Here is a 17,194-nt window from a genome sequence, read left to right as displayed (position 1 = left end):
CACCCGAATTCATTCATACATCCGCACAACTATCCTAACATTGAAATATTTATACTTGTTATTTCATCATACTACATATTCGATATCGTTATTCAAAACAAATTGTCGATCAAAAGAATGATAGCGTTTTTCTTGTTCATCAACAGTTTATAAATGTAGTTTGTTCTTTAAAATATTGATATCGTAGCTTAACTCTCTCGAAGGGATCGCCTTCTATTCATATGCCTTATCATACACAATACATAATAATTTCAGATCGTGGTTTTGAGTCAACTAATTGGCACTTTGAACAGAGTAATCACGATGAACAGATTGCTGTTTACACATGCCAGGCATTTTTACAAGGATATGAAATAGTTGCAATCATCGATTTCGACGAATTCATTGTGCAAGATAATTTTTTGTCATACAAAAAGATGTTAAAGGTATGTAAACATAAATGGGAATTATGATTAATTAAAAGAGGTAATTGATGCGAGTTTTAATATTTATTCCTGATTAATTTTGCCCGAGTTAAAACAACACGAATATAATGACTACCCCTGTTAAGACTACAATAAAATATAGCTTGCATCAATTATATCGATTCTGATTATGACAATTAAGGTAATTTCTATGTCCGATGCGTATAAGTGTAGAGAGTTTGTGTAGGCTGTCCCATGAACCTCCTTTTTTTGTAAACAAACAAACAACAGGCAATGTGATTTTTCAGAGTGAGAAGTTTTTGAAAAGCCAGTATATGAACGGTTGTCTAATTTGGTCAAATGTGCTAATTTCCAACAGTCGGAAGGCAAGCCCTTAGAAACGACCGTTGTTGCCACTTTCTTAAGACAACAATGGAACTGATATTAAAAAGCGCCATTCTGAAATTGCGTTAATTTCGCGGAATTGTTTTTTTGGCGCCAATTTGGAAGTTTATCTTTTTTTTCAGTTTCCTATTTGCCATTAGGGTCTGAAATAGATTTAGCAGGGATTTTATTATCAAAAGGACAAAAATCTCAAACATGTCAAATTGACCGACTTTGAACGATCCCGTAATGCCGTTGATCGTCGTTTAAAATTATTTTCTTCTATTTTTCAAAGATTAACAAAGACTATATTTACTATACAAACAAGTGATTATACGTATCTCAAAATTTAAAAAAAACCATCAAGTTTAACGTTCTATCATCCCTTGGGAAACTCCGTTTGAACATAATTTCAAAGGAAAGACATTTTTTGACATTGTAGTTTTTCGGTTTTACAAATCGGTGTCACCTTGCATCTGAACACAGTCAATATACACACATTAAGTATGTTTCTTTGTAAAAATAATGGCGATCAGCTGTGAATATTTGACTGGATTAATTGTTCTCTTTAAGTCAGTGAAATGTACGACTTAACTAAAACAAGGTAAGGCAATCTTATACTGTCTTTGCACAACCTTAACTGCCTAGGAGGACTGACATAAAACTCATTCGTTGTTTATTATAATATGTATATTTTTTTGTGATAAAGGAATCCTACAAAAGTAAAGGAAAAAGTATTGTCTCAATTTGAACTTAGGCAGCTAGCAACCATTTGATTTTCTGGTGGGGGTAGGGGTGGTGGCTATTGATTGTTTTGAAAACAAAAATTTGTTTCCAATTTTGGATAAAAAAAATCATTTGTTCACAACTTTTTGGAATTTTGGATCCTCAATGCTCTTCAACTTTGTAATTTTTGGCTTAATCAATATTTTATATTATAATCCTGGTACCTTTGATAACAATTTGACCCTCAGCTGAACGAGAAGAATTGTGTTCAACTTGTCTGATAAAAATCAATAGTTCATCATCCCTGAACACAATTGGTTGCTGCCTTCAAACAATCTCTTTCAAAGCAGCACTTTAATCAATCTTATTCAAAGCATGATCATACTGACATGAAGCGTGACTTAATTTTGACTTGTGATCTAATCATAATTGTTGACTTAGCCCTCAGAAACTGCTCTGAAAGACTTTTATATAAATATAAAAATGCATAGTTTTTTTAATGTTATTAATTTTTTTTCAAATAGAAAAAATAAAAAATATTACTTAGTCTATTTGTTCTTATTTATTTTCAAGTTCATGATAATCACCCTTTATTTATTTGTTTAGTCAAGGATTTGTATAGTAAAAAGGTTTAGTTTTTTTAAAAAAGATTTTACATACAGAATACTTTCATTATGATCTCGTTTAGGTTTAAATGCAAAAGGTAGGACCAATTTGCAAGTGTCAGTTATGAAAAAGAACTCTTGATTTCATCATTTAATCCTGTCTTGATCCATTATTCATGCATATTTAGACTACCCCTTGTATAAATTGAGCAGACATTGATTTCTGTGTTAACAAAATTTGGTTGCAGCAGTAAAAATACTTACCAAAACATGAATATTAAAATAACTCTTGGAATATTAAATTGATATTAATAAATATTATAAACCCTATTATGGCACATAGGGACACATAGGGCCTATTTCACTGGGAGAGAGTTCTGAAAAGTGATAAAATATGTTTCTCTAATTTTTGGCACATGTTTACAGTATCAAAATATATTTAATAAGATTATTCTAAATAATATCCACATGTAATTAACAGCATATGGAGCTTGATATAACAATAGTTTGTTCATGATAGTGTCAAACAAAGGGACATAACTCGTGAATTACCTGCGGCCCCGCTTCGTCAGAAATATCAACACATCGAAGTTGCACATTTGGGTATCTTAACATGTCAACTGGCACAAATTTGACATATCATAGTCCAAGTTATGTTACATAACATAATCTAAATTTTTGGAGAGAAAAAATTAGTTTAATCCATAATGAGTTGAGTAATATATTTCTTATATACTCAAGAATGTTCACTTAAAAGGAAACTAGTTTTAATTCATGCAAAAAACTACAAATTCCAAAAAAACAGCTTCACTTTTTTATTAAAAAAATGCACATATATGGTAATCATATGACGTCCATTGTTGCTTTAAGAAATAGTGTCAACCGGGGTCAGCTTTTCGACTGCCAAAATACAAAACATTAAGGTAATAATAAATGAATTAGTAACGACATATCCATCATTTAAGAGTGTGGACGAATTTGATGTAATGGAACATACTAAATACCAATTTGATAAAAAGAATCATTATTCTGCAGTGGTCATTATACATGTTATACGCATGTGCAAACACATTTTTTAAGATTTAGAGCGTGTTTTTATTTACAAAGCGAAATAAGCACGCAATATAAGAATAATCCATAGCATGCAGAATAAAAAGATGTATGTCACGAAGTAAATAATCTTATTTGAAAGATAGGTGTAACACTTGTACAAATCAATATATGTCAAAACGGAATCATGTTGTCCTTTTTTTTTAGCAATTATTGACACAAATTTGGCCATTGAAATACCATATATCAATGCTAGGAGATACAGATTAAATTTTGTAGCATTGATGAATTTAGTGACTAACGGAAAGATGAAAAAAATATAACCGACCTTCCTGAATGCATTTTTTTATCTGCTTCATACCTAGATTCAATAATTTACTTTGTTACAAACTTATAATGTTAATCATAAGATGACGCGGAACTATTATTTGAGTTTAAATATATAAATTCCGCAGAGTAGTTGAAAATCAATTAATAATTCAGACTGATTCATTTGCCTAATTAAAAATTTTTGTAGTGTAAATATCCCATCTTGTTTAAATTAACTAGATCAACACAACAATAACAAACGCTAATATAACATGGTAAACAATATAATGTCGAGGAGTTTGATTTAAATAACATTTAATATGGCTTCTGTGAAACCCTCTAGATAAAACCCAGTTTACGCTTTAAGATATGTCAATTTGTGTGTTGTCAGGTAATTACGATATTTTGTCATATACTATCGAAAAAGAAGAAGCTTTACCCAAAATGCATCATCATAAAGAAAATATGTTCCCGATGATAACGCATTCATAATACTTTTAACAAAGATGTGGGTTTGCCAATACTTTCCAAGGGGATATCTATTTTACCATTTAATCAATAACGCATCGATTTACAAATTTGGATACTGTATAACAATTAAGATTGACACACTTTTCAGTTGAAGTTTGAACGCTTAACGCAGAAATAAAGAAAATATAAATAGACACCTGTCCTAAGTCAGGAATCTGATGTACAGTAGTTGTCGTTTTTTTATGTAATATATACGTGTTTCTCGTTTCTCGTTTTGTTTATATATATTAGACCGTTGGTTTTCCAGTTTGAATGGTTTTACACTAGTAATTTTGGGGCCCTTTATAGCTTGTTGTTCGGTGTGAGCCAAGGCTCCGTGTTGAAGGCCGTACTTTAACATATAATGGTTTACTTTTTAAATTGTTATTTGGATGGAGAGTTGTCTCATTGGCACTCACACCACATCTTCCTATATCTATATGACTGATTTTTTTTTCATTAATATTATGACTCTAAAACTTATGCTCGAAAAACAGTAGGCAAATTCATGCAAACAGATACATCATGGTGTTTCAAAATTGACGTTGCCCTATGAGGCTTTCGTGTTTCTTTTTTTTTTAATTATTATTTTTCAATTGATTCAGAGACATAAAACGTATACAAAATATTGCACCAAACAAATTGAAGGCGTTACTAGTAGGTCATATCTGATTTTGGGTCTCATCAAAAAGAACTGAAGCCTCTCAGATATCTTTACGGTGTTACGATCAAGATATTTGTTTACAGAATTGAGAATACACACTGGTTTTCGACGATAGACATCTGTCAGCATATATATCAAGACATTATTCGAAAGACCTTTCATTAAAAGCAACACAGAAGTACTAAAACACATATAAATGGAAAACCAACACTGTTTTCTTATGATCATTTTCATTATATGATGTGCATTAACCATTATATGATCTGCACTTGTACTTATATGATGTGCAAATGTGCAAATATACTGAAATGATGTGGAAGTACCCTTTTATAATGAGCAAACATCCTTTTATGATGTGCAAACATACTTATTTCTCTCTCTTCTAATCTTTGATTTTAATTCTTTTGTTTCTTTTTTGTTTTATATTTGAAGCATTTAAAAACGTTCAAAACCGTTGTGACAAAAAAATTAATACACATGCAAAACAATTCAAACGAGAAAATAAATAGATTTTATAAAAAAAAAAACAAACCCAAGAATATTATCAGTCAACAAACGGCAACCATTGAATTACAAGCTTCTCACAAAGGACAGGAACATCAATAAGAATACTGTTTTAATCGCCCAAACCTATCCCTTACATGAATCAATGGTAATTTGTAAATAAAGACAACAGAAGTATACCGCTGTTCAAAATTCACATATCGTAAAGAAAAAACAAACAAATTCGGGTTACAATATAAAACTGAGGGAAACGTATCAAATATACGAGAACTACGACACAACAGAGACACAACACCAAAACGTAACACACAGAGAAACGAACTTTAATGTAACAATAACCATTTTCCTGACTTGGTACAGGGCATTTTATGAAAACATGGTGGGTTGAACCTGGTGTTTGGCATGCAAAACCTCCCGCTTTAATGGCAGTGTTAATTAAAACATTAAAAATACAACATTACATGACAGGGTTACAATAAATAAACAGATAAATTGGAGAAAATATAGGACAGAGAAACAAACGAAGACTAGCCATCGAAAGGCAACAGGTCAAAAAAATATTTTTATACACCAGACGCGCGCTACGTCAACACAAAACTGCTGGGATGTAAAAAGTTTGAAAGCCATAACAACTACCATGTTTAAATTCGCCGAGGACCAAAAGCTCCAAAATGTTGTGAGGTCAGGGTTATCCGTCTGGGACAAAATATCATTATTGACAAGAATAATACAGTTTTGAAAAAGGCATGATGCGTCCTTGAACACGACAGACACAAAGTAGGCAATTAACAACAAGACATACGACAAAAAGTATGAAAAAAAGTGATCAAAAAGTAAATCTATCATATATATATATATAATCTATGAACAAAAAGTAAAATCACAAAACTACTGAACTTAGGGGAAAATCAATTCGGAAAGTCCATAATCACATGGCAAAATGAAATAACAAAACGCATCACAAACGAATGGACAAGAACTGTCATATTCCTGACTTGGTACAGGCATTTTCAAATATAGAAATGGTTGATTAAACCTGGTTCTATAGCGCTAATCCTCTCACTTTAATGACAGTCTCTTCAAATTCCGTTTATTTACATTGATGCGTTAAACAAACAGACATAATACACATAATAGAATGTCAAGACTTCAATAATCATATCTGCAAAACAACAGTACTCAGTTAAGAACTTATGTTTTTTTAGATGTAAAACATCAACGTTAGTATTGATAAAAACGATATTCTAGTAGCAAGTATTCAATGTATTCAAGTATGCTTAATTGATAACCTTTGAATAAGTATATCTTTTGAGATTTCTATATATTTGCTTTGTATACTGTTCTTGTCTCTTTTTTTGCATCGCGTTGTCAGTTCATTTTCAACTTATGAGTTTGCATGCCTTTTTGTTATATTTCTACGTTCTCATGTACGGGCTCTATGATTTGATGTCCCATTTTCTTATGTTATTATTCCTCAATAATATTTAACTTGATATTACCAAATTGATTGTTTTGATTCGAGCGTCAGAGATGGGTGTTTTGTTGACGAAGTATCTGTGCGGATACGCAATTTCAATAAGGGTATCGATGTTGAACTTAATTCATTTTTATATTTATACCTGCATACTTATAATTTGCTTCTTTCAGACCGAATTATTACCATTGTATCCACAGGCTGCAGCATTCACATTCAATGTATCTTTCTTTATTACGGACTGGGGTGTTTCAGGAGTAGAACCACTACTCACAAGTCAATATGTAAAAAGAACAAATCCTCGATTTGAGCGGTATAAAAATTTGTACATCCCAAAAAGAACTCAATATGTAAACACGCATGAAGTCCAGCCAAAACATGGATACAATCGGTATGTTTCATATACTTTTTTCTCGATAGATTATCTTAGTAATTAATCTTATCAACAACAAAAATTATACCTTGACGGATGGTTGTTTCTATATTGTCAATAGATAAAGATCGACAGGTAATAAATCCATCGGATACACAAAATGAAGATATTTAAAGGCCTGTCAAAATAAATGTATTTCGATTTTGTATATCGTATACGTGATTTTCAAATATATGTTATTAAATTGGATAAGAGTCAAACTCATGGCAATGCGAAGCTTTTATTATTTATAGTGACTCGTTATTACAAAAGGTCATTCGAAATTATAATGCACATATTTTGTCCGATTTAAAATACCACAAAAAAAAGCTTGCACATCACGAACACCACGAATTCGTAAGGTAATACACTGTATTCTACTAGAGACTGAACGGTTACTGCTACACTAAAGCACTAATTAGAATACAATTTCAAACTCTTGATAGATATACTTATCTAGTCAACAGTTACTAGCTATGAATAAAAAGAAGCACTTTCATATCGTATTAACCGTAATGTATATACTCCAAAATCAGGCGCCGTGGAGATATATATTTTCCCACAAGTTATATAGGTAAACAAAATAAGACATCATATGCAAGTTATATGTAATGTTTTTGTTCAACAGGAAAGTGAAAAATGTAAATTATACAATTATCTTTTGTAAATCCAACAAAGAAATCCAACCAGAAGAACAATCTAACAAAACTCTTGAATTATAGCCTGATTCTTATTTTTATCATACAAGATTTATGTACAATATCCGATAGAATTATGTTGTTTGGTCTTTATGGGACTTAGTTAAATTTGTTTTTCAGGCGTGCCCTTAATTTTGGTTTTATGAAGCCTGAATGGGACATTTGTTTTTTACTAATACCATAGACATTTTTATCAGGTTATTGTATGACAAATTTCAGATTATGTTTTAGCTGCACTTCGGTAGAATGTGGATATTCATTATTGATTTATTGATTTTCATGACATCCAATTTGTATCTCTGTTATTGCAGCAATAATCTCATACACAAATTTATGTATATAGAGTCTCAATCTCTGGTAGAACAAGTAATTGCTTTGGTGTATCTTTTTTTACTGTTTCAAAGGTATATTTCTCAATAGAAGTATTCATCAATTGCTCATCTCCCAAGCTCATATCATAATGCTCATTGCCATTCTTTAGTTTCAAATGACAAATGTATTCCCGATTCTAATATGACGTGCTTCTTTCGCTTTGTAAACAACACCGTGATAAAATTCTCAAAATAGAATCATATTCAAAACAGTTTTGTTGTGGCCATTGACTGACGACCTGAATTATTTCATTGACTGGGACAGATTAGGTGAACGTTTTTCTGTAACGACCACTGCTCACTGTGTACTTGTTGAAGACACTGAAACTGTGGGGTCACCAAAGGTTCTCAACACCTAAATAAAGTAATTTGAAAAACGAATCAGGAGAATACGAAGTTTTGATTTATATCAATAATATAAATCAAAATATATAGATTATTCCTGAATAATTTTTCGAATTAGTCCATTATTAAAGGCGTTGAGAACCTTTGGTGACCTCACAGTTTACATTCTATAATAAGTAAGTAGTGTGCAGTGATAGTTACAGACAAACATTCGCCTTATCTGTCCCAGTCAATGGGATAATTTAGGTCGTCAATCAATAGCCACAACCACACTGTTTTGAACATGATTTTATCTAGACCTAGCACAGACTCAGAAATATACATTAGAACGACTGTTACAATATACTTCCCACGTTAATCCAAATGTTTTGGAATTTATTGGCAACCCTTTGCCGATTTTATTGTTTTAAAAATTACAATTAAAAAAAAAGATAAATAACTTTTATTCTTATTCGGATGCATACTAAAAAGAAGTTATGCACGATAGCACGGGAAATTCAATAATATAGAAAATTAAATTAAATTCCGTTGAACATGTTGAAGCCTAGTAACGATTTTGGCACATTTACTTCATTTCAAAACATGACGTCATGCAAATGAAAAATGATAGAGTTGAAAGTTGTCTGTAGTCTGAGCCATCCAGATTCATATAGTATTGTATTTAAAGTGATTTTTTGAAGTAGGTTCTGCCTTATTTATTTTCTTTTCTATTGTATTTAATATTCGCATATTTACTGTTTCAACATGTCGGCTCCTTTGTTACGAAATGTCATCTGTGTATTTGACGGCAGTTTACGAGAAAAACATGTAAACTAAAAATGGCAAATGTTGGGTTTGAGGATTTAAAGAATTAAACAGATTGTTTTCTAGCGATTATTCATGACATAATCCATGCAAGCTATAAATTTATTAAAATGATTGAGCTTTATCGAACGAGAAGTAAAAAAGAACAGCCACACACACAATATACCCACTCTTGTTTCAGTATTTTATGACCGTATTTTTCCTTTTAAAATTGAAATAATTCATGGCAGCCATAGATTGTTGAAAATAAACATATGGCCTTGGCCATGATATTCGAGTTTTATCTTGAACGTTAGCAATTCTACAACAGATTTATCCATCGGATCACCATCACTACTGGTGATTCGATGGATAAATCTGTTGTAGCTAGAGTTGTCAATGGTTCAGAAGTACTTATAAATACAACTATTTCTATGACTGTATCTTACATTAATTTGTATGATCCTTTACGATATATAACTTAGCTGATCTGTAAATTTAACATATTCATGCCTTATATATCATGTACTATAGTACGACGCTAGATTAAAAGTGACTTGGTAAGGTAACACCCGGCCACCAAAAGCTTCATTTTCTATGATGACTAGGTGGTCGTGTGGTCGAGGGCGCCAGTTACAGTGTAGGTGATTTGGTGTCACAATATCTCGGTACCGTGGGATGGAATACCCTCTCCCGTTTTATATAAGTCGAATATGGAATAGTCTTGCCTCTGATCTCAATGGAAAGTGTAAAACAAAAAATGGTTACTGAATGTAAATTTTATATCAAAATCATCATACTACTATTTTTTAAAGCATCTCTGCTATAACCTAGCACTGCACATTGCTCAACTGTGCTAATAATTGAGGTTTTAATTAATTTGACATATTCAGTATTTTGGAAGAGAGATGTTGAATTTCCAGAGGCTTCTGCCTTTCATAATCTCATTTTTCTGTAAAGTCAAAATAACTGGTGAATGAGCTGATCTGTAGCTATTGCCACTGTTTATATCATATATGTCATCCATAAGGCTTTTAGAGATAAAAAGAAATCTAACTGTGATTGTTTAAATGGAATATTTTAACTTGATTATTTTATTTTCATATCAAAATATTTGAATTTGGTTTGGAAAGACCTTCAAAAGACAATTTTCGGGTTCAACGAATTTCTGTCAAAAACTCTGGTTTTAGTGTTTTATGTGTTCAGAAGCATCGTCACTACCGTTCCAATGTTGATTTGATCAATGTCATGCAAATGCAATTCTCATAATTGAAAAAAAAGCATTGCTGGCATTAAGGACTTGTGATCAAGTCATTACAAAACAAACATTATTTCTGGTGTATCCTGCACAATGACGACAACTAGGACGCTTGATAAACGGTAAAAGTTCAGGGATACATGCGATCCCCTTATCTGAAAAAGGCGTGCATAGTTGACTTGATTTTTTCCCGGTGAATGATGAACTCCATGGCCTATTGTTCAGAGTCTAATCTTTACTATTTTCTTTTCCAGAATTTTTCTCAGATCCCATAATGTTGTTTTACATCATTATAGAAAATGTCCGCATGATCGTAAGTGGAAATATTGCAATCATTTTGCACAGATTATTGATAAGAAGATGCATGAATTGATGCCAACGCTGCTAATAAATGTGATGGACGCCAAGCAGAAAATTGGTATGATGTGATGTTTCATATGAACAATAATAATTAAATTAAGCATTTGTTTCTCTTTTTCAAGTATATCTAAGTAAGAAGAAAGATGAATTGATCTATCAATGCTGGTAAAACTTAGGGTTGTTTTATACAAGTTGTTATATTTATCCAGTTTTACTTATTACCATGTTTAAGCCTAAAGATTTTACGCTATAAAGATTGATTGTTTGAAACATTCAAATCAAAAGAAATCCCAGGTTTAATTGAATTTTATTTCAATACATTCATAAACGAGCCTTACATTTTATAACGATAATTATAACCAAGCAATATTCATTTATTAATTTTGGTATAAACGATTTCGCTTATGGTCAACACTCTCAAAGTGTTAAATAAAAAAAATATACAACGCGTGGATCTAGTCAATGCAAGTTGCGGTATGATGTCATATATATTCTTCCGGTGTCAAACTTTAATATCGGACATTGTTTAAATACTGAACGCTTTAGGATTTCAAAACTTTACAAAAAGAAGATTTTTAGGCGAAAGTTTGAGTGTTATTTGTATTAATTAAGAAATCACATATGTCCGTTGTTTTGTACTATATTGACATCGTCTTTAACTTTGAAAGTCACAAATGACTTAACTAATACCAAAGGAAATGTCGTACTATCGTCTCAAAAGGCTGGGTAAGCCAATGAAATTAACAGATTTTCGTACAATATAATTAAGAATAACATTTCGTGCAGTGACATACGAGAAATAACCCTTCATGCAGGGTATAAATAAAACGCCACAACTTTAAGATAATATATACTTAGCAACAAAGAAAGGTTACATTGTTTTTGATCGAATTCACATATAATTATTTCAAATATTTGTATGATTAAAATTATTGGACTTCATGGATTTTCTATAAATTTTCTCATTTCTGAATAGAACAATTTTTTTTTTCAAACATATAATCATAGTTTTTAAAAAAGATACCTGTAAAGAGATGGCATCGAATTGTTCTGTTGATGATCATTTGTGTAAATCATGATCACTATGCTTATCGATAGGTAACCTTCACAATTGTCAAAAATTCAATGCCCTGAATACCTAAAACTGATAAAGAACGAGCACTTGGGATATTACTTAAAATATAATAAAATACTCGTCTTAGAGATAATGGCATAACGAATAGTAGTCCCAAAGTACAAGTCAAGTGAAACGACGTAACCTCAAATCAGCGTATACGCATTATTCATCTCCCGGAATTTGTTTATAATGGTGTCACAATAAAACCACCGAAGAAATAACAACAGAATATCTGCCCAAACAGTTAGTGCTCATGTCATCGACTTTATTAGATTCGAGGACAAGACTTGATGAATAGACTTTTCACAGAACAGTGAAAAGACCTAATTATATGTTTTGCTAACAGATACCTCATGTTTCAACTCTTATACAAGAATAGATCATTCTGTCAGCAATTTGGCAACTATCAGAAAAAAAGGTAAGCTCCATACATAAACAACAGGTGTATCAAGATTTTAATTGTACGAAACTTAATTTATTTTAGACCAACACATTGTATATTGATTAGATTGATAGGTCAATAAAGAGGTTTCTAGTCGAATGATTTATATCACGTTTATATTTTCTTATACCGGGCATAGATCCAGGCGTTTAGGCCTTGACGTAGTCGGGTGTGTCTATTTTTAGTGTTGGTTTATGTTATGTATCCGGGTTTTGTTTTCTGTAATTAGTTAATACTCCAGTTTTATCATGTATATCTTTTATATTCATTTGATAAAAATTGCTGTTTGCAATAGAATTAATTGTTCTTAATAATTTAGGATGTTATTATTCCAGAAAACCCTAGCCGTATTTGGCACATCCTTTTTGAACTTTTGATCCTCAGTGCTGTACAACTTTGTCCTTGTTTTGACTTCGAACTTTTATATCTGGGCGTGGCTGGTACGTCTTGTGTGAACGAGGCGCGCTTCTAGCGTATTGCATTTTAAATTAAACCTGATGCCTTGTGTTAGCTATTATTCATGTGTTTATTTGTCTAATATGTTCTCCTATTTATTTGTATTGTAGTCTTGTAATGTTATGTTGTCATTTCAATGTTATATTTAACTTATCGAACAAACAAAATCTATTAAAACTTTATTAAAGGTATCTAGTTCATATTGCAAGCATTATCATATTTACCTTCATAAAAATATTAACAAACACATCTCTACATATACATCCGTTATATTCAATTGTAAATCACAGTCAGTTCAGCATATTCAAATGACACAAATCAGCAAAGACCAATAGAATCAACATGTGATAAACAAATTTAATAATGATTTTAGATATTTGGATGATATTTTGGCTCTCAATAATGACGACTTTAGTATGTATACTAAAGACATTTATCCTGTTGAACTTACTTTAAAAAACATTACTAACAATGCCCACTGCCCTTGTCTCGATCTTGATATCTATATCACTAACAGAAAGCTGAAAACTAAAATTTATGATTAAAGAGATAATTTTTCATTTCCTATCGTTAATTATCCATTTTAGATGGTGATATTCCCTTGTCACCATCTTACGGTGTTTATATATCTCAACTTGAACGATTCGCTCGTGTATGTAACAATATTTTAGATTTTAAGGAGAGAAATATATGTATTACTGAAAAATTAGTACACCATGGTTTTCGATATCACAAACTTGAAAAACATTTACTAAATTTTATCATCGGTACGAGGACATCATTCGTAAACATAGCTCAACATGCTCAACATGCAGATTTCTTATACGTTCAGGTATTTCACATCCAATTTTTTATGGAAATATTCTTTATAAAGTACAAAAATGTCAATTTTCCCCTCAGAAACTAACAAAATCTTTAACTAGACTTTTTAAGAAGGGATATAGTTACGAAACTGTTGTCAGGTCATTGAAGATTGCATATTTTGGCTTTAATATTGATTAACTTATACTGTCTTTGCATTGGAAATAAACACATTTATTCTTAAACCAGTTGTTGGGATGACACGGGTTTTATTCTTCTCGTATATATAAAGATGGTATGATACTAAACCTCTAACGGGAAGGATTGTGCCTGATATTCATATGATGAAATCATAATCTTTTAATCAGTTAAATTGAAGTTTGGAGCTGGCATGTCAGTTAACTGCTAGTAGTCTGATGTTTTGTTATGTATTGTTGTCATTTTGTTTATTTTCTTTGGTCATATTTTCTAACAGCTGACTCGGACTTCTCTTGAACTGAATTTTAATGTTCGTATTGTTATTCGTTTACTTTTTTACATTGGCTAGATGTATAGGGGGAGGGTTGAGATCTCATAAACATGTTTAATCCCTGTAATATCTTATATATAAGATACATTTTTTAAAAGAGGTATTTGACTGATTTCGGTTTGCTTTTTTAACTGTTTTTTTTTCTAATTCAATTAATGTCTATTTGAAATACTAAGTGGTGTGTAAACATATAAAACAGAAGATTTGGTATCATTGCCTATGAAACTACTGTCCTCAAGAGACCAAATGACACAGACATTTACAACTATATGTCACCATACTTTTGAACAGTACTTGACCAGATATCCCTCTATTTTTGCTGGTCTAAATTGGGAGAAAGTGCCCAAAAAGGAAGAAAATAATTCTCTTGCACTCCCTCCACAATTAAATATACCTCCTTACTGGAAAATTTTGGTTTTCTCGGACTATTTTTCTTCCATAGTCAGATAGAGTTGTACTCATTTTCGTCTGCTAATGTCTGTGTTACATACCCCTGATGAAAAGGAGTGCTGTTTTCGGGGATTCCCGTGCTAGAAATAAATAGCGATTGTCTAAAATTCTATCAGTACTTCTTCGTACGGTGAATGAAACGCACGTAGACGTCATCGTTATGTAATCGTAAGTTACACGCTAAAATTAACGTTGGTCGTTATTAGCGATTGTTTTATGAATCGACAGCCTAGTTTAAAGCTTGCTGGTTGTGTTGTTTGTTTAGCAATCAGTCTATGTCTCGCTTCTAGTTCCTGTCAAAATTACATCAAATCTAATTCTTGTCCTGCTTTTGCGACATTAAAATTATTGGCAGACAAAAAGGGTCTTGATAGAGATCCTTAATTTTATAAGCCTTTTATTAGACTATAATTATAATTTTATTTTATCATTACTTTTTTCAGTTATATAATTTCGTTAATATTATATCTGTATAATACAGAAGATGTGGAATATTTGCCAAAAGACAACACTGCACAAGAAAATGACACAGAAATTAACAGCTACAAGTCACCAAACGATCTACAACAATGATCAAAGCCCATACATCCTAGTATGTTATAAAGGCCCAAGAATCACGAATGTCAAACAATTCAATCGAGTAAACTAATAACATAACTTATTAACCCTTGAATAAATAAAAAAAAAAAAATGGAACAAAGCAACAAACGACAACCAGTAAATTACAGGAACTTGAACTGGGACAGGCATGACCTTTTTGTAATCAGTTTTAAAGTTGCTTTTTTACAATTCATTCAAGACATTTTACTTTTGCATCAAAATTATCTATTTTTTTCCCATCACTTGGCGTCCCTCGTCTGTCGTCGTTAACATTTACAAAAACCTTCTCCTCTGAAACTACTGGGCCAAATTTAACAAAACTTGGGCATAATCATTATTTGGGTATCTAATTTAAACACGGCTGACATGGCTAAAATAGAATATAGGGGGTAAATGTAGACTTTTTTCTTATATCTCTGAAACCAAAGCATTTAGAGTAAATCTGATAGGATTATCAGCTCAAGATCTATCTGCCGTAAATTTTTCAGATGAATTGGACAATCCGTTGTTAGGTTGCTGCTCCTGGATTGGTAATTTTAAGTAATTTTTGCAGCTGTTTGGTTATTATCTTGAATATTATCATAAAAAGAGAGAATTTCTGAACAGCAATAAAGTCCAGCAAAATATGATCTACAAATAAGTCAACGTGACAAAAAAGTCACTTGACACCTCAAGGAGTAATTGCCCTTTATAGTCAATTTTTAACAATTTTTCATAAATTTTTGTAATCTTTTACAAAAATCTTCTCCCCTGAAACTACTTATACAAAGTTAACCAAACTTATCTAAAATCATCATGACCTCGCCCGCGAACCAAGATGGCCGACATGTCTAAAAATAGTAGGTAGCGTAAAATGCTGTTTTTGGCTGATAGCTCTGAAACCAAAGCATTAAGAGTAAATATGACACAGATAAAAGTGCTTATTAGGTCCTGATCTATCCGTCCTGAAATTTGCAGACAATCCAGACAACCCGTTGATTGGTTGCTACCCCTGAATTGGTAATGCTAGGAAAATTTTGCAGCTTTTGGCAATTGTCATGAATATTAATATAGAAAGAGATAAACTGTAAACAGCAAAGTAAGACCTAAAAATAAGTGAACACATTGTATAGGATCATTTACTAAAGATAATTTAGTTGATCTGTAAAAATGACATCTTCATACTGATATATCATGTACTGTTGTACGACGCTAGATTAAAACTGACGTGGAAGGGTAACACCCGATTTTAGTGCAGGCGATTGGGTGTCACGATATTTCGGTAGCATGGGATTTACAGATCTAACATTGTTGGGTTGATGTTTAGACGAGTTATATATATATAGTGTACACAGCCATGTTTCACCATCACTTCTAGTGATCCGATGGATAAATTTGTTGTAGAGTTGTCACTTGTTCAGACGTACTAATAAATATAATTATTTTCTGTGACTGTATCTTACATTAATTTGTAGGATCCTTTACCGTAGATAACTTAGCTGATAGCTGTGCTGAAAGAATTACATCTTCGTGCCTTGTATATCATGTACTGTAATTCGACGCTAGATTAAAACTGACGTGGAAAATTATCACCCGGCCTTCGCAAGTTTCATTTTTATGAAGTTCAGGTGGTCGTTTTGTGTAGCGCATCGGTTAGTGCAGGAGATTTTGGGTCATGATATTTTAGTAGCATGGGTTAGAATCCCGGCAAAGGAAGAACCAACAATTTGCGTTCTGATGACGTTTTTTTCAACAGACTGTCGGAATTCCAATGAAAACAAACAGTGCCCCTCTACTTGCCGACTTGTTTCTTTATTATTATGAGGCTGACTTCATGCACGAACTTCTAAGGAAGATAGATCAGAAGTTAGCAATATCATTTAACTGTACTTTCCGCTATATAGATGATGTTCTTTCACTAAATAATTCAAAATTTGGTGACTATGTGGAACGCATCTATCCC

The 17,194-nt window shown here is 31.9% G+C and overlaps 1 protein-coding gene across 1 annotated transcript in view; it reads left to right on the top strand.

Moving 5' to 3' along the window:
* LOC134707407 (uncharacterized) overlaps positions 1 to 13,016 on the top strand; it is a 31,306-nt gene extending 18,290 nt beyond the window's left edge. The window contains exons 3-5 of the mRNA XM_063567125.1: positions 256 to 425; positions 6,804 to 7,021; positions 10,752 to 13,016. Coding sequence (XP_063423195.1) covers positions 256 to 425; positions 6,804 to 7,021; positions 10,752 to 10,926 — 563 coding nt within the window. The 3' untranslated portion in view covers positions 10,927 to 13,016. The remainder of the gene's footprint in view (positions 1 to 255; positions 426 to 6,803; positions 7,022 to 10,751) is intronic.
* Positions 13,017 to 17,194: the final 4,178 nt, after the last annotated feature.

The sequence above is a fragment of the Mytilus trossulus genome, chromosome 1 (genome assembly GCF_036588685.1).
Source record: "Mytilus trossulus isolate FHL-02 chromosome 1, PNRI_Mtr1.1.1.hap1, whole genome shotgun sequence".
In the NCBI taxonomy this organism is placed as follows: domain Eukaryota; kingdom Metazoa; phylum Mollusca; class Bivalvia; order Mytilida; family Mytilidae; genus Mytilus; species Mytilus trossulus.
This window is presented reverse-complemented; position numbering and strand designations above follow the sequence as displayed.